This window comes from Rhincodon typus, chromosome 26, assembly GCF_021869965.1.
Source record: "Rhincodon typus isolate 14 chromosome 26, sRhiTyp1.1, whole genome shotgun sequence".
Lineage (NCBI taxonomy): Eukaryota > Metazoa > Chordata > Chondrichthyes > Orectolobiformes > Rhincodontidae > Rhincodon > Rhincodon typus.
Genome location: NC_063357.1, coordinates 18,899,560 through 18,924,607, shown reverse-complemented (window position 1 = coordinate 18,924,607; position 25,048 = coordinate 18,899,560). Strand labels below are relative to the sequence as shown.

General features: G+C 38.9%; 2 protein-coding genes across 4 annotated transcripts in view; one reads left to right on the top strand and one right to left on the bottom strand.

Annotated features, from left to right (window-relative positions):
• Positions 1–13,243, top strand: part of aatf (apoptosis antagonizing transcription factor) — a 125,870-nt gene extending 112,627 nt beyond the window's left edge. The window contains exon 12 of the mRNA XM_048612566.1: positions 13,092–13,243. Within this exon, the coding sequence (XP_048468523.1) occupies positions 13,092–13,230 (139 nt within the window). The 3' untranslated portion in view covers positions 13,231–13,243. The remainder of the gene's footprint in view (positions 1–13,091) is intronic.
• acaca (acetyl-CoA carboxylase alpha) overlaps positions 889–25,048 on the bottom strand; it is a 269,320-nt gene continuing 245,160 nt past the window's right edge. For all 3 annotated transcript variants that reach the window (XM_048612563.1, XM_048612564.1, XM_048612565.1), the window contains exons 52-55: positions 20,031–20,185; positions 14,991–15,161; positions 6,917–7,053; positions 889–5,408 (exon numbers count right to left, since the gene is read on the bottom strand). In XM_048612563.1, the coding sequence (XP_048468520.1) occupies positions 5,282–5,408; positions 6,917–7,053; positions 14,991–15,161; positions 20,031–20,185 (590 nt within the window). In that variant the 3' untranslated portion in view covers positions 889–5,281. The remainder of the gene's footprint in view (positions 5,409–6,916; positions 7,054–14,990; positions 15,162–20,030; positions 20,186–25,048) is intronic.

Below are 25,048 nucleotides of genomic sequence, written 5' to 3'. Positions count from 1 at the left end.
AAGTTTTACTGATTCAAGATGGTTATTGTTCTTAATTCCAACTATTTGGATAAACCTTGTATACAAGGGCTGTAGAAAAATATTTCTGACATTTCTAATGTAGTGGTAGACAAAACTAAACTGAGATTGTTACATTTCTGCTTAGTTGTGCTGACTTAAGTACAAGGACATTGTGCTCTGGGCTCATGTCTGCAGGGGCTAAGTTTCAGATTCCAAAATCACATGTAATCTCTATTACAGAAGAGTCTTCCAACAAATCTGATTAGTCTGGAGATGAATCTAGGTTGCAGAGAGAAAGAGTTTCCTAGCTGCTCCTTGCAAGGATGCTCCTATCCATATCAAACTTAACGTCGAAGTGTTTGCTGGAGCAATGGAAACTGCATCACCAAATGCTGAAGTGGGGACTTGTGCCTGTGCTTAGAAGTTGATAGAAAAAAAAAGCAAACTGCAATGGAAAACAAATAAATTCATATTGCAATCAATTCAAAGAACATGTTGTAACCATTAAAGTTTGGTACATAAAGGGTTACAATTGGGTTTCAAGTTAGGGCACATTTGCTTTACGTCGTGATGTATTTTCCACCAAAGAAAAATTCTACATTTAAACAACTTCATTTCCAAGTGCAGCACTAATTAGCTGCAGAATTAGTGAAGCCGAGTACCCCCATAGATCGAAAAAACCTCGAGGGAGGCTTCTGGATAGAGAATGTCGCATTTCCAATTATTTTGTTGAATTGCTAATTCAGTTATTGCACCAAGTGTAATTGTGATGGGTATTGGTGTGCAATTCAATTTGTTTTAAATATTTGTGGGACTGTCTGATTGGAAATGAATCCGACCTATCCTTGTGGCTTAGATGAAGAATCAGACAACACAAACTGCAAAGACTCAAATTTATTTTTTTTATTTTTGATCTTTTCAATACTCTTGAGATTGAAGAAGTTACAAAAACCTTAAATTAGAAAATGTTACTACTTTGATCCTCAGCTTTGACAGAGCACAAAATTCTCTTTACATTGTAATGGGACTAATTTCCTGCTTTCTCCCCTTCTATGGTACCTTTGTGATTTATGTTGAAAATTTAGAGTTGCTTTCAAACCCAAATTTTTATTCTCTTTTCCAGAAAGGTACATAGCCTATGGTCACTGGCTCCTCACCCCAGTGGCTATTCACAACAAACACAATGTCCACCAAGGATCACTGGATAGTAAGCAAGTGAGAAGTCTAGCTAATTTCCCTTTCACTAGTAAGGAAGCCTGTAACAGTAGTCTCAGTATTAACCTGGCTGAAATCACCAAACTGTGTTAATAAAGTTTGAGGCAAGGAGGATGGGGTGGGGTTAGGTAGTCAATACTTCCCTTTAGCTGCTTAGTAAGCAGTGACAGTATTGTGGATATCCCACATGAAAAATACTGTCTCCTCTCACCATTACAGCAAGATCCGAGGGCAAGTGAACACACTGAATTGCATAACAAAGAGGTCCTTCAGCCTATCAAGCCTGTGCCTGGCTCTTCAAAAGAGCACATGAAATAGTCAGGGTGAAGATTTGAGAGTATTTATTCAGTTTTTTTTTTTACAAACTCATATCTAACAAAGTTAGGCTCATGGCTTTCATGTTAAAAAAAAAGTATGAAATAAATAAACTGTCAATTTTATTGTTCCACCAACAGACTGCAGCATTTCAGGATTCTTTGGCTGAAAACTGTTGACCCATTGTTTCAATACAACAAACCACTTTCAATTGTAACAAATATATTCCATTACTTGTTCGACAGCTTACGTGATTCCTTTGCTTATGTGGTGTGGGTATATTTCCTTTTAAGGATACATGGGAGAGTGAATACTTTTCTCTATGCTTAGTAAGATTTCAGCAGCAACATAAGTATGAAATGTGCAATTTCTGATAATACGAGTTTGCAGGGCCTTAACTGCAGAAGCAGCACCTCCCCCTCTCATTTCTGATCAAAGGAATTTCACTCCAAATCGCTCACTTTAATCTTTCATCATTACACATCTGAAATTCTAGGACAGTCTGAATGCTTATGAATGAGCTGCTTGGATACTTGGTTGAAATATGGTCATTATCACTAGAAAATAATAAAGTACAAGTATAAACTAAAGAGAATAACAGGGCTGTGCTATTTAGAATTTACACAGATGCAGTATATGATCATGTACCCAAACTTTAAAGTGTGTGTTCTGAACTTAAACCAATTATACAGTAAAAGTCAGTTGTTGATATTGCAGAGTTCTTTGCTCACTATAGTTGGGGCTGTGCACTGCAGTAGCTGAAGAGTTTCTTAATTGTTTAGATACTGTATCATTTTCCTGTAAACCACAGGCTGTTTCCCTTTGTCACATCATCACACCTATATCGTCTACAGTGATTTATCATAGTTCAATTGTAAATGAAATTCCACATACCACAGTTTCCTGACACAGTAATCGATTAGACACAATCACTGTCTTACCATGGGCAATCACTGTGGATTACAAAGACAAGCAAAGACTGAACATTTTAAATGTGCTTTCTACTCCGGCACAGTAGCTCCAGTTATATCACAAATGTCAAACTAATTTGATGACTAAAATAATTGCAGTGCCTGTCTTTTTCTCCGCAATGTCACCTGTACTAAGACCAGTGGATTCTACATGTAGTACTTGAATTCAGACATATCCATGCAGCAAGCCCTGCTGGAGCAGAGAAGTGATGGACTTTAGAAATTGTCGGCACTAAGAAGTTTCAAACACAAATTCTACCAACAGCACGCAGGGGGGTATTGAAAATGCTATATAAACCTAATCATAAGTTAATCAGTGGGGACATTCAATGCATATAGTTTTTTGTATATGCATTTGTATTCACTTTAAAAATAGAATTAGTTACAAAGTCCAAGCAAAAGATCCTTGGAGGTTACAGTAAAGCAAATAAAAAGCTCTGTAAAATAAGTAATTCATTATGAAGCTGTCTAGAATTGAACAGATGCTACTTGCACTTAAATGATGGGACTGTATTCCACAGGTGTCAAGAGATATGGTCCCTGTGTTAGTTACAATTAGCAGTGTTTGCACTCATTTGACCTGTAATAATACTTGGGAAGATCTTCTGTAAACACCAGGTGCATCAAAATTATAAGCCCTTTCTCTACAAATAAATTTCTGATTTTGTTCAGAGAAGATCTGGCCCTCAGTGTCAAAGCATCAAATAAGATACCAATGGACAGTCTTTTAAATGGAGGTCAGAACAGCCTATTTTAGCTGCCAAAATTGGGATTTTACTCTGAAATGTGTTTGTGAAAGACAGAGATTGCATGTTTCAGTCTGACCTGCCATTTTACTTTGTGCTAAGGCTCAAAATATGTTTAAAGACTCCGTAAATCTGAATCTTCACTTTATTAGTTAAGGCATGGATCTCTGTCTCCAATCTCTCAATCCCACAAATCCTACAGTTGATCCACACTTCAACAGCACTCTGAACTGAGAGGTAAGGAACTATATGTAAAGACAAGTCTTTTACTTTTATTCCCTCAATCCTCTCTCGGCCATCCATGACTCTCTTACATTTGTCTCTCTCGTGTAGAAATGAGTTAGGTAAGATCAGGAAGTTGGGAGCACTGAACCTAGACTCCATCGGTTGCTACATTGCTGCCTTTGATAAACATTCAACTGGCCTTCAGCAGCTTGAAACAGTAATACAAGTAGTTTGTGCAGTTATACCAGTTTTAAAGGCAGACAAGTTAAAATAGCAGCTGTGGGAAAGGGTGGCGGGGGGAGGGGGGGGTGCAAAAATTCAAAATTACTGGCCAAACTTAAGCGACACATCAATTAATCACCCCATCCAACATTCTTCTAAATACTAATCAAAAACCTCGTTATAGATTATATGGCAGATCTTGACATGACCCATCCAGATCTGGTTATCTGGACATGTGTAAACTAAATTTTTAGACCTTTATAAATGTACATTCTTGTTTTCCACAGCCAGGCGTTGCCAGACTACTCAAAAATTTGCTGTGACGACAAGCACCTTTTCTTGACATACTACAATTGGTGAGAATTGATTTCAAGCCATAAATTATTTTGGACTGATTCTTAATGCATTGCTTCTTCCTTTAAGTCCTTTAGGATAATATGGAGGAAAAAGGTTAAGATCCAAGTTGCTACTTCAGTTTCTTAGTGCTGAAGTAAATAACATTTTCTCTGCCTGTTAAAATATTCCTCCTCATATCTTCATCCTTATACATTCAAACTGCAGACACTTCTTTCTTAGATTTCCTCTGACATTTCATAACTTTTGTTGTCAGTTTTGACAATTATTACAGGCTCATAGTAAAATACAGAACTTGTAATTTTTTTAAAACCAACAAGTCAGATTAAAATAGTCAAAACAGAACCTGGCCCATCCACATATGTATCATTAGGATCTGCATGTCAATTAACAGTGTGCACCAATGAAAAAAATCAACTTTTATCATATAGTTGGGAACAAACAAAAATCTCAAATTGTCATTTACTTTTCTGGTGTATACGCTGGTTCATTAATTAAGTTACAGGGTTTAACATAATGGACACCTCGTGTGCATCATCATAGTCCACCAGAGATTTTTAAGTCAATAGCAAATTCATTTGGTGGGGAAGGGGAGTGTTTGAAATGAATGGGTGTGCGGGGTGTAATTTTCACTAGGCTGTTTAATTATTCTTTTCGGTCGGCTCCGGTTTTACTCCCCTTAAAAGCAGCAATTCAGGATGGGAAAGGTAGTTGATTACAAAAAGAAATGTTAAAATGTTTCCACAAACAACCCTACAATCGATTGCTCAATTAACTAGCACTGCAAACCACAATGTACTACATGCCCTTCATGAGATGTGCTGTCAATTTATGCCTGTAAAGGAACTGAGAACTGTAGTGTATAGATTTAATTGCTGGCAACTGAATAGAAATTGTATGGACCAGCAGGTATGAGCACTGATCTTCAAGGCATTTTCACTGCCGTTCACGAAGACATGAGAGTTCAGGATGCAATTCAGTGCCAGAATATACATATATATCACATCACAATCTATATCTGGTTAAATTCAATTTATCCATTTCTTATATTTCAAATACCAGATTGTAAATTGTTACAATTCCAACTGTGGGCCAGTGTCTTGCATCTGTATTTCTGTGCTTGAGGATCACGCTCCATAATTTCTAATACCCTCGTCAGTATACATGTTAAGATAGGAGCACTAGCCGCTGCCTGTACTGTCAGCTCCCTGCAGAATCCAGTCTGTGTGTCCTTTATGTTGAAGCAGGGGCATCCATTGATGACAGAATGCGGACAATTTCAGCTCTCTGAGTGGGTGAGATGTGTTGGGTCATGTGAACAATAGAATCCATGGCAACTTCAGGATTGGCCTGCACCAGACTGTGAAGACAAGGTACAATCAAACCACTGCTTCTTATGATCTCAGCATTCAATTTCTGACTGACAACATTACAAAATTAGACAAGGAAAGAAAACAAAATTATTTATGTTAGATTAAAATTCTATTTTAGTTTTATAGTGACGCAATTTAAATCTGAACACATTTGGAAACCAGAAATGCCATAGAGCAAATGCGGACAACCGCATTGAAGCACATGTTGGCAAACTATGCATTAAACAGATGTTTTCCCTTGTATAGCTATCATAATTATATTGAGGTGTCAGTACAGCCAGGACTATCTGATTCAACACCATGTCTGCTGCATTTTACAATCGAGTACAGTTCATGATACAGTCACTATCATCTCTACAGCCGTTTTCATATTAATGCTGGCTTCCTCCCACCCTGAGACTGGGCTGGGATCTCAACGCAGAGTTGGTATTGGCGGTGGGGGGGGGGGGAGGTGGTGCATGAGAGTGGCAGCAAAGCTTACAAGGACAAGAATACGTACACAAGGTTCAACTTGTACTACAGTGATTCCTCTAGATTGTCAGTCTCTCTCGCTCTGCCTTTCTATTGTCCAATTTGGTTAATACATACATGTGTAATCTAACTGAAAATTAATACTGTGCTCTGTAAGGCCCTAGGGAAAGAAATAATGTGCAAATAACTGAGTTATGAGAATCACTGAAGAATCAGTTGATGGATGTTTTGTTTATCTCTACTCTGGCTACATAGGCCTCCTGATAAATGCAAACTCAGTCGCACTAGTGCACACAAAATACTGAACAAGTTACAGTTTGCACTAGGAAAATTCAGGAACACCACAAAAACTGGTTCTACTTGTTTTTGTCAATAAAAGGATGACTTTGTTCTTATCCTTCTAAGCCCAGCAATTACCACCATGTTTGCATTCAAAAACTAAATACATCTTTCAAATTCATCGATTTGTATTCTATATTTATCTGTGCAATAGCAAACCCTCCTGCCCAAAGATTTCATAACCCCACTGTTAAAACTGACTATTTTCCTCCTTATTCCTCTTGCCTTCCTTACAGCAGATGTTTCCCACAGGAGAGAACGGAATGGCAACCAACTCCCAGGCCTCTACCATATGTTACTTGAGAAACAGTGTAGGAAACTTACAAAAAAAAGCTGTGTACCCATTTCCCAATTCCAACAACCAGCACCTGCCTGACTCCAAGCTAGTGGATCTGCTGTTAGAAAGTTCGTTTTGAGTTTGGCAATATAATGTGTTTGAAAGAGATGAAAAGAAAGTGGATAGCAACGAAGAATTTTTGATTAGTTTCTTGAAAATTTCAGAATTATAAAAATATGGGAGATATTTTATCCATGTTACTAATTAGATTTGTGCTGCTTCATTTTTGTTTAAAGTATAAAAAGTATATAAAGGCCTCTCTGAGATTTATAAATTGCAATACCAGTAATTTTAAAGAGGAATAGTTTTTGGACAGTACCGTAAGAGAAAAATCACAGCAAGTCTCACCTTCGGATCTGTTTGAGAATATAATCTCTGCAGATGTACTTGATGTTCTCATCAATGACTGAGCGAGCTCCTTCCTCCTCCAGTAGTTGTTTCTCCAACCATTCAACTACATCCTTATTGTCATCCCATAGATAAGCCTGGAAAAGGAGACAATTGTTAGTAATTTTCTAAATGTGCTAGTAAATGTGAATAAGAACTTTCACGTGCGATTGTAATGATGTTATAACGGAGTTAAGAACAATGATGATGAATTCCTGTTGCCACTGGGTTTTGTCCTGTTCCAATGGTTGGTCTGACAAAGAATTCACTCTGGTCTGGAAACCAACCAACCAACCAACCGGGGCAGATGGCCTTGGAAATTGGCAGACTTAACAGATCAGCCTTTATATGTTATACTGACATAAACGGCATCATTTCATGCAATTTTCATTCTGGAGAAATGAGGGTGGGATTGAGTTGAGCCTGACAATTCCAGAAGCAGATCAGAGGCAGCCACAGGAGTGGGCACGTTTAATGGCCCACCTAAGTTGTCTGGAACCTCTCCCTAACTATTTTAAAAGCTGTTGGGTCCTGTAGCCCTTTCCGGTTACCTTCTATCACCATGTCCCAGTGGACACTCCATGCCCTTTATGGTCTTTTAAAACCCTTCACTGTCCTCTTGCTCCATTCATGCTCACTATGATCCTTCCAAACTCCTCACTCAGTATGCACTCCGTACAAAACCACTGATCCAAGAACAACAATGCCTCAGGGCAAAAACATAAACCCAGAAATTTGCTTTAAAAAATTTACTGTTCTTATAACCCTGTAAGAAAGTGTCAATCAGACAAAGCCAAATAGCACACAAAGGGTAGTGATAGAGGGCTGTTTGAGTGACTGGAGGCTGGTGTCTAGCGGTGTACCACAAGGATCAGTACTAGGACCCTTATTGTTTGTTCTGTACATAAATGATATAGATGAAAATGTGGGGGGCATGTTAATCAAATTAACAGTTCACATGAAGATTGGTACAGTGGTTAACGGCAAAGAAGAAGAATGTATGTTACAGGAAGATATAGATGGGTTGGTCAGATGGACAAGCCAGTGCTGATGGAACTTAACCCTTATAAGTGCGAGGTGAGGCACTTTGGAAGAAGAAACAAGAGGAGGGAGTACTTAATGAATGGTAGGACACCGGGTGGCATATGGGAACAGAAGGATCGTGGGGTAATTATTCACAGTTCCCTGAAATCATCTGACCACATGAGTCAGGGACATATGGGACACTTGCTTTCATCAGTCGTGGCACAGAGTATAAGAACAAGGAGGTAATGCTGGAGTTATACAAAGCATTGGTTAGGCCACAACTGGAGTACTGTGTGCAATTTTGGTCACCTCAAAACAAGAAGGACAAGATAGCAGTAACAGGCGTACAGAGGAGGTTCACCAGGATGTTGCCTGTGATGGAGAAATTGAGCTATAAGGAGAGACTAGATAGGCTTGGTTTGTTTTCTTTAGAGCAGAGAAGACTGAGGGGGGACATGATTGACATAAATATGATTATGAGGGTATGGACAAGGTGAACAGACAGCAGCTGTTCCTCTTGGTTGAGGGGTCACTCATGAGAGGGCGTAGTTTTAGGGTAAGGGGCAGGCGATTCAGAGGGGATTTGGGAAAAAACTTTTCCACTCAGCTGTGGTGGGATTCTGGAATGCACTGCCTGAGAAGGTAGTGGAGACCGGAAAACTTACAATTTTTAAAAAATATATGGATAATCACTACAAATACCATAACATGTGACAAGTGCAGGAAATTGGGATTAGCATACCTTTAGTGGGAGTTACGTTGGTGCAGACTCAATGGGCCGCAGGGTCATTTCAGCACTGTAGAATCTATGTACCATATCAATAGAGAAGCTTTCCCTCATTTTGGAATCTGTTTTGATTCATAGAGATCTATGCGTCATCTCAGTATTTCATAGCTCCAGCTCATTAGGAACTACAGTGACAACTGTTAGGAAAGTGCATATGGATAGTGGCTGATGATAGTGCTTATTATGGTTGTAGTGCCTCATGGTTAAATAGCCTGTTGAAGATGACTTATTAGCCTCACAAAACACTTAGCCACTTAGACAAGGCTGTGACACCTGAAGCTCCTCCAAAATTGAATGCAAACAAGAGTCAATATTTCCAGGAGAGGCATGGAGAAACCGGGATTAAAAAAAAATTCTTGCAGAAGTTTTTGTGTTGAGAAGGAATTTACAAAAGATAAGCTCCCAAGGACAATGAGACATATACTGGGGAGAGATTGTTATTTAAGTATATTTAACAATGTATCTTTGCACAAGCTTACAGCATCTAACAAACAGATTGCGGATTTTTTGTTATTTTCTAATATCCGTATCTGTCGTAGCACAGCGGTATTGATACAACAAAGTCAACAACAAACTACATCGTTTTATCGGTATTTTAACATTTCACACGCATTTGAAGATAATGGACAATCAGCTGTGCTGTGATACAAAAGTAAAGTTGTAGAACCCTTTCAATAAACAGTCAATTGATGGATGTATTCTGCTCATTGCTTGGGTCCTCAACTACCACAAGCCTCCAGCTAGCATGAGATAAGCTATATGTAGCCCTGGAGTCTTAACAGGTACAAGGTGTTTGTCAGTGTACCAAATAATCGCCTGTTCTCTTGGTTTTATGAGGATGTTCTTCCCGATAGCAATGGGAAAACTGCAGAAGCACATAAACTGGTTTCAAGTAAAAAGCACACTTTTTTTTGATTTGGCCCTCATCTATCATACAGACACTACAAACTAAAACCACTGAGCCTTTTACAACCTCAGGACAGAACCTTGCACTTCACAGGACTTCACATTTTCTTTGGTGCTGATATGGTTGATTCTTTAATTTTCTTCCAATTTTGTTTAAATACATTAAGTGAACCTATTTTGAAATAAGCTCCTCAGAGACCCTAGTGAAAGTGTCAAGGTTGTTTCCTTGGAGAAGATTGCAGGTCAGTTCATTTCATTAAGGGATGGCCAGTATGCAAAATCAGCATTTAAGAACAGGGGGTAGCCAAACTATCCGTTTCAGCTCAAGCACACATGTAGTTTGATAAAGTCATCCTTGTGGCAATCATTGATTTTGCCAATTCAATTCAAGGTGGTTTCAGGATCTGTTAAAGGCAACAAAACAGCACACCAGTGGTCTGAGCAAACAAAAGAAATACCAGACAAAAAAGCAAAGAATGTAGATGCTGGAAATCAGAAACAAAAAACAGAAATTGCTGGAAAATCTCAGTAGGTCTGGTAACATCTGAGGAGAGAAAGCAGAATTAACACTTTGGGTCTAGTATCCTTTCCTCAGAACTGATTTTCAGAATTGAAAGATGTACTAGGTTCTTTGCAGCATGTAGGCTAACTTTATAACAATAAATGATGGAAAGAAAATACCTGTTGTTATAAAAGGTATACACCGTGAAATATAGCAGTTTCTCTGTCCTCTCTATAGATACTGTGGACCTGCATTTTCTGTTATCATTTCAGATTTCCAGGTTTTTTTTGTTTGCTTTCACAGCAGTTAAGATCTAACCCCTGTTGCAATGCTGCAATGCTGCAATTTAGAATTGTTCAGCTGGACCACTAAGGTAAAGAAGTTTTGAGCGATTTTGTTCTCACATCTGACCTTGCTGTTAAACACTAGAGGCGGTGCATGTGTAGGCCATAATACAATGGTAATATTTCATTGCTGAGTCATATGACCTTGGGTTTAATAGTTGTTGAGAAAGCATTGGTCTGTGCATTCTTTCTTAAGCATCTCGTGTCCAAGTGTCACTTGCAAAGACACAGTTATATTACTGCAATGTGACAGACTGAGGGATCCAATTGGCAAATGTCTAAGGTGGATTGATAGCACAATTGTCACTTTAAGTATCTGACAAATTAGTGCAATGTTCAAAACACCCTGGACCAGATTTTGTGGTTAATGGCAAACAAATGGTGCCATGTGCTCACTGCATTTAACTCGCCACAGGCAATCCATGGGATTTTCCACTGGTAGTATTGACGATTAGAAATCTATTTCAGTGCAGAGCCCTCAGCAGAAGATCTGGGATTTGAGAGAACAGGGCAAATAACAGTGCACCAACAGTTCCTCAGCCAAGCAGATGGACTTTCTAACGGAGTCCCTAAATCAGGAAGTGTAAATTATCTCTTTAACCTCTAATGCTCGCTTATCTCTTCCTTTAGTCCTTTTCACTTTCTGAAGACATTCTGTCAGAGATAACAAAGACTCAAAAGACAAAAAGAAGGAAAACCTTTACATTTACAAAATTTCCAACAATTAGAATTTTAAGAAATAAAACATCACACTGGTAAAAGTTAATTTTCAGAGCCAAAGATGTTGTTTGGAAGTAATTAAGATTCATCACATTATTAAAAATTCAATTGCGTTAAAATGGGCATGTTCCAATTTTTCTGCATGCATATAAGCAGGCATTTAGCAAGTGACAAAACTACAATAACATCACAGAATTCCATGTATTTCAAATGGCAGGCCTCTCCCTTACTACCATGGTTAATCATAGCAAGTCGTTCCTACATTTACTCCTTAAATAATGATGACTGCTGAAAATATTACCTCAAAAATATAATCATCTAGAAATAAATGTTTAGCTTTCAATTGGCTTAGTGGATAATGTCAGCCTTTGGCCCAGCAGTAACCTTCCAAGAACTTCCAATTCAATTCCTGGTTTTTGCTCATTAGTTTGCCCCCAGGGAATTTAGAGTTGGAGTACTGTAGGTGGCCCAAGATTTGGGAGCTGGGACAGAACTAAATCCAGTTAGGATTTTCTGATTACCATTCAATAATCATACCAGAAGGCCGAATATGTGGATATTAGTGGAGAATAGGGTTTTAACGTCCTCTAATGCAAAGTTGCTTTGTCTTAGTTCATACCACGTGAACCAGGTTGAAAGGGATTGCTACCATCCATCTCACTAGACTGACAATCAGGACTAAAAGGAACAGAAAGGTAAAGTATTATAATCAGGAGATAATTCTTTCCACTAATGTTTTTTTTTAAATTGACAAATCACATCACCAACCCCATCTAAAGATTATTTCCAAATACAAGATTTTAATCCTTGAGATCTGCTATGACACTGCTCACTGTTCCTTTTGGCTATGGGTCAATTTGATGTAGTGACCACCTATCCTAGTAAGCAGCTTAAACCTGCAGGCTGCTATGCAGATCAGTTTCTTAAAAAAGAATTGGCTATACAAACTGTGTGTTTTTTCACAAAAACTACTTCCTGATGCCTTTTGACAGTGCCTAACACCAAAATGCATATTCATGGTGTGATCCCGTCGTAAGCTTAAACAAAGTAATACTTGCATGTGAGTTTGACGATTCAAACGATGTAAATGACTGTTCATTTTAAGCTCACATAAGAAGAGCAGATTTAGCCAAGAATTCCAGCACTTATGGTTTAAGGAGAATATTTAATACCATTAATATTTTTAATCCTTTTGGTTTTAATTAAGTAACAGCATGCTAGTTCCTATCAACACATTCCAGGGTGCAGATTAATTGTAGCTTAATATAATCAAAAGTTGATTATTGTAAGTATTAGTTAATAAAATGCCTGCATCGAAAAGCATCTTCTACCTGGGGAGGTTGGCATGTCTCCAGAATATCTTTGCTTTGTGCATCAACTAGAGTTTGCTGCCATATTCTGACCGAAGTTGGAAAAGTCATTTTTTTCTTGTTCTGACAAAACTTAGAACTTTATTTTCTTATTTTGCTTATGTCAAATACCTTGTCAGTTATTAGTCCCTTGAGAAGCGACTGGAGTAGTGAGGATAAGAGAGCGTACTGGATTTGATTTGTCCTTTTTGATCTTTTCTATTAATTTTAATTGGAACTAGTTCTATTTTTACTGAAACTGCTCCAATTTAAGACTTTTGACTTTTAGGGAGGCTTGTCATGACTTCAATGTCAAGTTAAAGCTCTGGTATTTACATGTAAATTTTGTGCTTGCAAGTAAACAACACAACATACTGGCTTGTAATGTGCCTTATGTGGTCCAGTGATGCACTTGCCACACAACTGTACAAAACTTAATAGGAACACACAATTTCTATTGGTATGAAGTTTCACTATTCTGAATAATTTCTGATTGTTTTAGAAGGAACACCGTGCAAACCTGGTTATCGTTTAAGGAAGACCCAAGAAATATTGAACACAATATCGAACATCAAGCTTTGAAAAATGGATTTGGTCTTGACTTTCTGGTTAGATCATTGAAAAATGCAAATCATAACTAACTGTTAATCATTTTTGAACTTTTACTATCCATTAAAAAAAGTTACACCTTACTGATAATAGTGCAATGCTAACAATTTGAAGTGATTTAAAAAACACCAAAAATTTCAAATTATTGAATGAACAATGTAAATTAACAGCACAGCAGGAATTTAGTACTAAAAAAAACTGAATAATAATGTGATAACACAATCGACTTTAAATTAAGAGAAACAGGTTCTATACAGTGCCTATGCTTGTCTGTTTAGCTACACGATGATAGTAGTCTTGCTGCATAATTCAGCACCTTCAACCCTAAATGTCTTGGTACCCATACACATCACTGGATTCTGGCATTTTTGTATAACCACAATTGTATTGTTTTGATTGGCTTTTGAGAAGAATGCATTTGCTGGAAAACATAACACATTTTTCATAAGAACAGTTAATGCACAAATTGGAAAAGCTCAGCAACAGAAATTAGTACTTAAAGCTTAGCCACACAATTCAAAGGGATCTTTAAACATATATCTAGTTGCTCTGTACAAGGTCACATGAACAAAATGAGACAAACATTTTAATCCCAAGAAGTGGCATTAATTACTTTGATAAGTATTAACATTCACGTAAAATCAGTTCTGTGTTTTTGTCACAGTTACATTTTTGTCCTCAAGAACCTCTTGTATCATAACATGGAAGACAGTGGGTCCAGGGAACTACTGTTGTTCCATCCCTTGACAGATAAAGCAAATCTTCAGATCCACTCCCACTATCCTGACAATAGATGACAGTCTAGTTTGCTGTATGGATCCCCTTCTCCTCCCTCACTTTAAGTATTATATTCGGTTTCAATTACGATGAATTATTATTCAAACAACCTGAAGTTTTGCTCTCCACAGTTCTTGCCGGACTTGTGGAGTCTTTCCCAGCATTTTCTGTTGAACTTCGTATCTCAATGTTTTGCTTTTGGCGTTACTTTGCCAATTCTCCACAAAGAAAATGTAACTGCCCTTCTCACTGGCGTATAGGGGGTTGTGTATGCAGATAATGATTTATAAATAGTTCCCATTTGCTTACACATTTGGTTTACATGTTTCTCAGTCCCACTCCCATTTCAGCTACCAATGTCCCACTGTGCCCCAAACTCCCTCCAGTATTTTACCAACTTTCCCATCCCTCAGAGTCTTCAAAAATCTTTAAAGTCTCTGTTCATAGACCTTTGCCTGGAATCTCCACGGATCAGTTCCCACTCCACCACTAGAAGTTCATCTTAAGAACAGCAGAAACTCTGTATTATATGTACAAATAAAATTTCTGCTGCCTTTGTGTTTGACTACTTTAGGCACTTACCTTCATCATCAACCACTTTGAGAGACACCAAGATGTGTCCCTGAGTAGTTAAGCACTGTGGAAATGCAAATTGTTTTCCTCCCTGCTACATTATCACATCACCTTTTACTAATGCTCATTGACTACTGAATTAGCTTTAGTTTGTTTAGATAAGCATTTGTTGAACTTGTATGTATTGTTACGTTTAATTGCCTTATATGGTATGGGTTACTGACAACATGATGGGACGTAGGATTGCACAGGTGATCAAAATGCAGCAAAACCATTCCCTCACTTTAACTATATTATGGTAGACAAAGACAGTTAGCACTCAGCACCTCTGCTATGCAGCCACGGCTGGCTTTTCTTATTGTGCAGAGCTAACAGGTAGTCTGTAATAGATGGTCCAAGTATCAAGCCACAGACAACGAATCACATCTCCCTGAAATCCTACCTTCACAGCTCCCTCAGCCTCTACGAACCAGCGCCTCAGCATTGCCTGAATTTGTCCATCAGTCAGCTCCGGGTTTGCAGCCAGGATCTTCTTCTTTACTGTATCCTCTAGGAGCAGTCTGCGGAGACGCCAGTAGAAGAATGTGCGCGATGTCGGCCAATCCAAGATATCCTGTCATTAAACAAGAGATTAATCAATATGCTACTTTCCACAATCAGAATTCTCATCAAACTAGAACATTTCTGACTCCTTCATCAAATCTTAAAAACCTCACCCATTTCATTAAGACTCATGACCCTGATCTAAGCAGCTTATTTTAGATGCGCAGCTCACTTATCAACATTATCTGATAACATGGTGCTGGAGATTTAACTATTTTCTCCGCAATACTCCGTAACAATTTTCTTCAGACTCTTAAAACTTTGAAAAACACCACTGTTTACAGTTCAGCTCACTTTCAGAATGATCAAATGATTTGAGACACAAATGTTCATTATTCATGCTAACTTTTTTGAGAAGTTTATTTGTGTTATTAACAGGCTGTCAGGCAGCATCGTATACATTTGTTGATAAATTCTAAGTGGAAGTTATTAAACAAAATGAACCTGTCTTATATGCAACTGGAGAAGACATACAAAATAACATGAGTCCAGTTCAGGCAGAAGCCTGCTAACACTGAATATTCTTAAAGGTGTAATTCAGCTGACTTTCTTCTTTATTGTTGGCTTTGTCCTCAGTTTTACAACACACATGCTAAGGTCTTATAAATCAGCATTTATACTGACTATAATCAAAAATTAAACGTAAGCACAATTTTACAATTAATTCATATCATTAACTCATGCCATGTTGTAGTAAGCTGTGAGGATGGGCATGTGGTGGGAAGGGGGTGCACTGAGCAACATCCAGGTAGAATCCCTCCCCTTCTGTTCCTCCATTTTTAATGAGCCAAACTGTAGATTTCCACATTTTGATTCTCTGGTTGTTGATTATTTGCAACTAAAATGAATATGGCTGAGTGTTCAAGATGGTTTACTGTTTCCTTCCAAGTAGTTCCTCAGGTCATGCCTGAAACCTGACCAATTTAATTATAATGCCTAATTGAAGCAAGGCACACCATGCCTATTCAGCGGGATGCCTACTTTATAATCTGCATGCTGACATGCATTGGTCCCTAAAGGAAACAGTAGCATAGAGGTAATGTTACTGGACTAGTAATTCAGAGACCTGGACTAAAGCTCAGGAGATAGGAGTTCAAATCCCACTATGACAACTGGGGATTTTAAATTTAATTCATAAAATAAATCTAGGATAAAAATCTCCTCATTAATGGTAACCATGAAACTATTGCATTTTAGTAAAGCTGATAGATCTTTATGAATGTCTTCCTCACTAATAAATGTCCCACAGACTTATCAAACAATATCTGGTATAGTCACAGAATCACACCCCATTGCCAATATCATAGACTCCTCCAATACCATTCCTGAGTGAGCCACCCAGCAGTAGCACGGTGGTATACAAAGTTGTGTGTTACTGCAAGTCATTAATATTGACGTCGGGCCACCTGAAGTCTCATGGTATCCAGCCAAACACAAGCAAGGAGCCATTATCCAAACTAATGACCACTTATCTAATGACCACTGCCACCCTCCCAGAGGAATGAATCAATAGTCCTCTATGTTGAATGACATTTGGAAGAAGAACTGAGGATAGAAATACTCTGGATGGCAGAATTCAAGCATTATTCACTAACACAATTACCTACAGAGCTGGCCAGGCCACTACATCTGCCAGTCTGGGACTGTGGCAGGTGATGAGACAAACAAGGGAAGAATATACTCGATTACTTAAGGAGGTGGTGGCAGAGTAGTAATCTCAGTGGACTAATAATAGTGAAAACCCAGACGTGGATTCAAATCCCACCATGGCAAATGGTAAAAATGAATTTTATTAATAAATCAACAATTAAAAGCCAATCTAATGATGACAATTGTCAACTGTCATTAAATGCCCTTTAAGGAAGGAAAATCTGCGATCCTTACCTTATCTGTTCCATATGTGATTCTAGGTCCAGAACAATATGATTGACTGTGAAATGGCCTAGCAAACTACTCATTTTACCATTACAAAGTCTTAAAAGAAATGATACTGGATGGACCACCTGGCGTTGACTTAGGCACCAACAATTAGTGCACAGCTTGGTCGATCCTTCAAAGTCCTCTTCACTAAGATCAGAGGGCTTGTGCTAAAATTGGGAGAACTGTCCCACAGAAGCAACAGCCCAACATAATTATTCTCATAGAATCATACCTTACAGACAATGTTATCGCTGGACTGTTAATCCAGAGACCCAAATAACGTTCTGGGGATCTGGGTTTGAATTCCACCACAGCAGATGGTGGAATTTGAATTCAATAAAATACCTGGAATTAAGAATCTAATGACGACCATGAATTCATTGTCGATTGTCGGAAAAACCCATCTGGTTCACTAATATCCTTTATAGAAGAAAACTGCCATCCTTACCTGGTCTGGCCTACATGTGACTCCAGACCCACAGCATTATTGAGACAACAAGGTGCAGGGCTGGATGAACACAGCAGGCCAAGCAGCATCATAGGAGCAGAGAGGCTGACGTTTTGGGCCTAGACCCTTCATCAGAAACTCTGAACTGTCCTCTGGACAATAAATGCTGCCTAGCCAGTGACACACTCATCCCAATAATGAACAACATGAACAAAAGATGTCCAGAGACGACCATCGTCAAACCTGAATACCACTCGCTCATCAGAAGCAGAGACACAGAAGTGTACAGTTAGCTTGGGAGTCCTCAAATTGACTCCAGGTCCCATGGGGTTACCATGGCATTAGGTCAAACACAGGCAACAGAACCACTTACTGCCCTCCCCGTCAGCTGATGCATCAGTCTTCCTCAACACTTGGAAAACATACTGCAAGTGGCAAGGGCACAGAATATGCTCTGGGTGGGAGAGTTCCAACATCCATCACCAACAATGGCTCAGTAACACAAGCACTGTGACTGAGTGGCTGAATCCTAAACGCAAAGCTGCAAGACAGGGCATGTGATAGGTGGAGAGGGCATCAACAAGAGGAAAAGTATGCACTTAACCTTGTCCTCAATCTACCTGTTGCAGGTGCACCTGCCTATGACAGTATTGCTAAGAGTAACGGCAGCACAGTCCTTGTGGAAATGAAGTCGTTAATTTCACACTGAAGATACCCCTCACTATGCTGCATAGCACTACTACTGTACTGAATAGGTCAGATCTCAAACGTATCTAGCAAGTGAAGACTGGATATCCATGAGCCACCATGGGCCATTAGCAATAGCAAAAATGTAGTCAACCACATTCATGGCCCAGCATTTTCTTCATTCATAGACAGCACCTCCCAAACCTACAACCTCCACCAGCCAGGAGAATAGCAGCAGCAGACTGCAAGTTCCCTCCACGCCACGCACTGTCCTGATGTGGCAATAACCACTTTCCTTCACTGATTTTGGGTTATAATCCTGGAACTGCCTTCCTAATGGCACTATGAACATCCACATCACAAGGACTGCAGCAGTTCAAAAAGGTGGCTCACCACCACCACCTCAAGAGAAACTGGGCATGGGTATCAAATGCTGGCATTGCGTATCACTGGCAATCTGATGAACAATTAAGAAACAATGTTTCCTTTAAACCACGTGGCCAGTCAGAGGGTCTGTGCATGCTGATTGGAGTGTGGACACATTGCCTGCCGGTTCTGGAAGTTGCCACAGTGCATGGATCTCGGAGGTGTGTGCAGTAGCAGAAAAAAATTAGAGAGAATGTAGATAGGAAACACCACTAATTTCAATTTTCTACAACCAGAACAGAACCATAGCCCAACGTAACATTCCGACATTCACTACTGTAGTGAGTCTTAAGACAATATGTTACGAAGTTGGGTAGAGTATTCATCAATTGGAAGGCAGAAAGTTAGAATTTGTTGGTAAAAATGATCGTGGGGAAAAGGATGTCGTGGTCCCTTTAAGAGCTTGTGCTTTGTCTGTGCTTGAAAGTTTATAAATGCACGTGCACAGAGAGTGCCCGAATGTAAATATTTTGTATAGAACAGCCAAGCAGCATTTTTTGCCAAGACTAGTTTGAATTTGGCCAATTAATTTAAACGAAGCACCTAGATACAGAAAGCTAACTGAATTTAAATCTGATGGTGTTAACCTGAAACGAATCGTATCAGAAGAATTTGATTACGTCATTATGGGAATATAAGACGAGGGCATTTGGAAACTCGGAGAGAACCAATTGCCACCTGGAAGAGAGAGCCATCCTCCACCTGCCGGAATTAGCACCATTCAGCTCTCAGGGAAAGCCTATCTAATTAATCAAAGCTACCACGGTAGTCTAATTCAAAGTCCTCGTTGAAGAAATTATAGAGATAAAACATCCCTGACAGCAGAATTAGTGGAAGAAAGGTGTTTGTGAAGAGACTGGAGACGACAGAATATTCCAGAAGACAGTCTGTGTGAACTTGGAGAGATTAATTTATAATTTATTGCTTCTTATTAATTGGGTTTATATTAGTGGGACTGCTGTTTATTTAAACAGCATTCCAGTAGAATTTAGACCAGTTAGAGTAGTTGGAAGTCTAAGGGGGAGTTGTCAGTTTGTTAGTAATTTTGTTAATTTGTTCGTAATTTTGTTAATTTGTTCATTGTTGGGTTAAATAAATACATTTTATTTCTTTTAACCACTCTTAATAGATTACGCGGGGAAAGACAAGCTTCTCTGGGTGTTTCGGGGGGTAATTATTAGAAGGGAACTCCTACTCCCTTCATAACAGATTGGGACTTGTGTTTTAGTTTAATTATCAGAGGGGTTTGGCCATTTCCCGTTGTAACAAATGGCAACAACCTTGCAAACACTGGCCTGCTTCTGCTGGGAGCAGATGGGGTGCTCTGCATTCAAAACGAACTTCATCCTCAGTACTAACAATTGAAACAGAGTAAATGGATTAGATTAACTCACTTACCGTGATGACCCCTTTCTCTTGCATGCGGCCTGGTGTGTCATGAAGGTCAGCAAACCTCACAGCAACCTGGTGGTATATGGGTAGTAAAAATTCTTCCCTCTCTTTCAATTTTGTTTCCAGTTCCTTACGTTCACCTGGGCTCAGTTCTGGGGTGCCTGCAACAAAAGATATATTTTGACTTAAAACACAGCAACTAAAATCTGTACAAATTCTCAGCACACAATCATTAGATACATTGACCCAATAGCCTTCGAGTACCTCCGCCAAAGGCATCGACTCTTGCTGGGTAATTCTCTGCTTAGTATATTGGTGCCATCAGTATCTCGCATGGATAGACATTCACATAAGAGTCCAAACTAATGGTGTGGCAGGCTAATTATCCTGTTCAGGGACACTGGAGTGATCGGGTCATAAAAGCTGAAATGCTGTTCTTGCTAAATGCCACTGGACTGCAAACAGAAGCCTCTCCCTGTAGGTGCCCTGCTGGCTTTAGCTCACAGTGCTCAGATCAATTTTCTTTCAAGTTTTACAATTTTTTGGGAATAAGCAAAAATAATCAACTTTATTGAATGACACCCAAATGAAGACACCTCAAAAAGATTCCAGTTTTTCTAACTTTAACACAAATCAGAATACATGCAAATCACACAAGAATGAAATGAATGCTACTTAAAATAAAAAAAAAGGTAAACTGCGCTTTAAATAGTCAATTCAAAGATACATTTTCCATAACCACAAGCATCGAGATCACTTGCCTCACAACTGTGACATTATGTAGCCCCACAGATCTTTATTCATGCAGGGTAGATCAGGAATCCAACACAGAACTCACTTATGAGTTTCACAGGTGTCATTATCATTGGCAAGGCACACCTCAATCAACTCTACTTCACACAGGTTACAATAGTCTTGATGCTGCAGTTTTTCAGATTTGAGTTTCTATTCAACTGACCAAACAATAACACTCTGGTTTACACCTTGGCCACTTGTGAGAATACACCAGCTCTTTAATGTTTCTGAGCTATTCACACAGCTTTCAGGATTTAGACCTTTTTAGCAAGCTTGCACTGTACTATAAAAACTCCTGTTAGGCAGAAAAAGCTGACCGCTTCCTGAGAGTGATTTGCTTTTTCTCCTCACAACAATTTAGTGTATTCCTCTCTGTCATTGCTTGCATTCTCTATACATCTGCAACCACATCCACAAGCATCCACTTCCCCCACCACCAACATTCAGTAGCAGGAGTGTGTGCCATCTACAAGATGCACTGCAGAAATTCAAAGATCCTCATAAAGCACCCTTCAAATCCAGGACCACTTCCATCTAGAAGGACAAGGGTAGCAGATACATGGGAACACCACCACCTTCAAGTTCCCCTCCAAGCCATTCGCCATCCTGACTTTGAAATATATCGCCATTGCTTCACTGTCGCTGGGTCAAAATCCTGGAATTCCCTCCCTTAGGGCACTGTGGGTCAACCCACACCAGGTGGACTGCAGCAGTTCAAGAAAGCAGCTCACCACCACCTTCTCAAGGGCAACTAGGGATGGGCAAGAAATGCTGGCCAGCCAGCGACGCCAAAATCCCACAAATGAATAAAAGAAAATTGCCTTCACCCTCCAGTTGCTCAGCTTATAGCTGTCCTTTGTGTCTGCAGCACTCCTGGTGGCTGCCAGCAACATAGCTTCTTTCTTAGCTTACTGGGTTCGAGGGTCACCAGGTCATATGAACAAGTTTTTTTTAACTCTAAGAAAATTACATTCTATTGCTTTGTAATTTACGCAAACTTTTATAAGTCAATCATTCTTTGAAACAATTGCAGATTTCACAGATCCTTAAACTAAATTACTATCTTTCCTGACGCTACTGCAAATGGATCAAGGGTCACCCACACTGACCTGATAGCTTGTACTGCCTGGTTACAGGGTAGGCAGGACTGATACCCACATTGTCTCATCTGTGAATGTTTCACAGTGAACAATGTTGCAATCAATACTCCGACGCACAGTATTATGGCCACTTCAATATTCAACATCAAAATATCAAGTGTCCTTCAGTGTATTGGTTATTCAACTATACCACCTTCTGATCACTATGCAGTGAAGTCCTGTATTAAGAGATTAGAATGGGTTTAAATGATAACATATCTATAATTTATGTCATTCTGAACTGCCAAGAAAGTCAAAACAGATACTGCCACTATACAGAGTCCTTTTCAGTTGATGAAAAGTTTGGCAATTAATTTCTCTGTGTGATGCAGTTGACATGGTCAGTTTCTCCACCATGTTCCCCTTTAATAACATAGAAACCGAGATGTCATTTCTTTCACCTCGCAGCTGTGCAGTATTTGCAAACAAAGTGATCAGCTTCATTTAAAGCTGCATGACACCACAATGACTACCAAGCACTTAGAGGCTTTTAACAAAAATTAGCACTTAAATATTTCACTCCCTTTTTAAAAATAATTCTCTTGGATTTAATTGAGGAACAGTGGGGGGAGAAAAACACCATTTGCAAAGTAGACAGAAAAAAATGTTCTATGAATTCATACTTGACATCCAACCTCATTTTTGTAATCACTTACTCTCTCTTAACTCCATCCTATTCCTTTATTCTCCACTGGGATCTCACTTGAATTTTTCCCAGAACCAAACATATTGAGATCAAGATGTGCCAGATTCAATGCTATTCTAAGTGAATCTTTTCCGAGATCTCCAAATATTTTTCTCAAACTTCCTTCATACAATCTACAATAGGTATTAGACATTTAAGTTTGGGGATACCTAGCTCATTTTCCCACTTTTAGATTCAGTGACAAGCACAGGCTTAATTTTTGTGTGGAGCTGCAGAGAGTAAACAAATGAGTCTAACTGTATGTGTTTTCATTACTCTTACTTCCATTATAAACAAGGCTTATAATGCCTTGAAACTGTGCTTTGACTACACCACATGCAAGCTTCCTCATTTTCTGTTCTACTCTACTCGTCTTTGACTGTGTACACAGGTGTTTCACATGAATAAGTAGTACACGCTGTTCCCAGAAGTTTTCACACACTTACCTATTATTAAAATTGCTTGCATATCTATACATGAAAACTTCATCCAGTTTAAAAGGACATCAAAGACCTCTCTTATTTACATGAGAATGCAAAGCTGGTCCTTCTATGCCATGACCTCTCCTTCTACTGAAGCCCATAAGCTGATCTAATGGCCTTCATATTCTAGATGTGGTACTGATGTTTACACAGCTAAGTCTGACAGTTTTATTCAGATTCAAAGGCCCACAAAAACTGGGTCTGAGCATCAATGCAGGTATTAAGAAGCTGGATGTAGCTAGGTAGCTGGAATGTAAATTAACTGAAGGTCACAGAGCAAACATTAAGAGCCAATTCTGTGGAGAGAAAGCAAAGTCAACGTTTCAGGGCTCTGATCACGGGTCACTGGACCCGAAACACTGACCCTGCTTTCTCTCCACAGATGCCAGACCTGCTGAGTTTCTGCAACAATTTCTGTCTTTGTTTCAGATTTCCAGCATTCACAGTTCCTGGTTTTAACTTAAGTGCCACTTTACTTACTTCCATGGATCTTTGATACCATTAGGTTAATGGAGCACAGATTGAAATGACTTATGGAAAGTTGCTGGAAGGGGGACATAATTTGGACCGCAACCTGACTAAACCGAAGTCCCCCACCTTTTACAGCACCAATTTACTTAGGGTTATCACCCAGGGAGCTAAATTGAAAATTAACCCTCACATCTCACATCACATCTCCACAGTCTAAAAAGCATTTTGAAAAACTATGGAGGTTGTAGTTTCAAATGACCTTAGCTTTTTTTTTGGATAGTAGATTAACCATTAACATAAAAGGGAAAATTCTGTTCAAGCCTGAGAATTGTCGCAAATAATATTTTTCATTTTAATTGATAATGTAAAGTTTTTGCCTGCACAGGTATTGCTAATTTCCCAGCAAAGTAGATTTCAGCCAATAGTTCTCAAAGCTGAGACAATCTTCTGGGGACAAAAGACTCCTAACGATCACTAATTAATGGCTGTGACCAAAGAAGTGGAAAACATCCACCTTAAACATGGTTAGATTTTGTCTGACAGCACTGGACCTGCAGAATACAAAATGTCCACGTGATGACAAGATGCGAACAAAACTAATAAGAAAAAAACCATTCCAGACCATTGGTTCTGCAACAGTGAACTTTACACTGGGTCCCATCACAACTTCAAGATAGTGCAGGATTCAAAGTACATAACAGAAAAGTAATTTTAATAAGCAATTTCAAATTTTTAAAAGATATCCCAACAATGATAAAATTTGGACTATTTTTGAATCCCATCATCTGATTTTACTGCCTGGGACTTTAACAAACCGAAACGGTTTCAGAAAGGATAAGTACTAACTTAAAGTGTCCACAGGATTCAGCTGACTATATAGGTTATCCCAAATTTCCTGTGACCAATGTGGAATAAATGAAATCATCTGAACTGAAATTCAGAATCTCTCAAGATAGTGATCTAGTTCACTCAGTCAAGCGTAAAGAAATCCACATCTTCTCTTTCAACTTTCACTTGTCTGATAAGCTTTGCATATTGGAGATGAAAGAATCACCTGGAATTATTAAGTATGGAAATTATGAATTCTAACATCAAAATATACAAACCAGCTTGTAATTCAGAAAACTGCTTTTGGCAGATCAGGAGAGATGGATTTGTGACTGACGAACTGGAGAAAATTCTCTCTGTCAGCCATTTGAAGGATAAAGTACCCGATGACACCACAAATTAGAAAACATCATCTTATCATTAAGAGTGTGAAGAGAATACCTACATTCCCCACTCCTGAGAATTCAAGTCATCAATAAAAATAACAGTGGTCTCAGTTAAAATCTTTATGCTTCAAGGGCTTTACTGTATATTTCTTTCATCTTCCTTTTGTACTGGATATGATCCCTTTGTACCTGTGTACACACATGCTTGATATTGCATCTTTATTAATTTCCCCCAAGA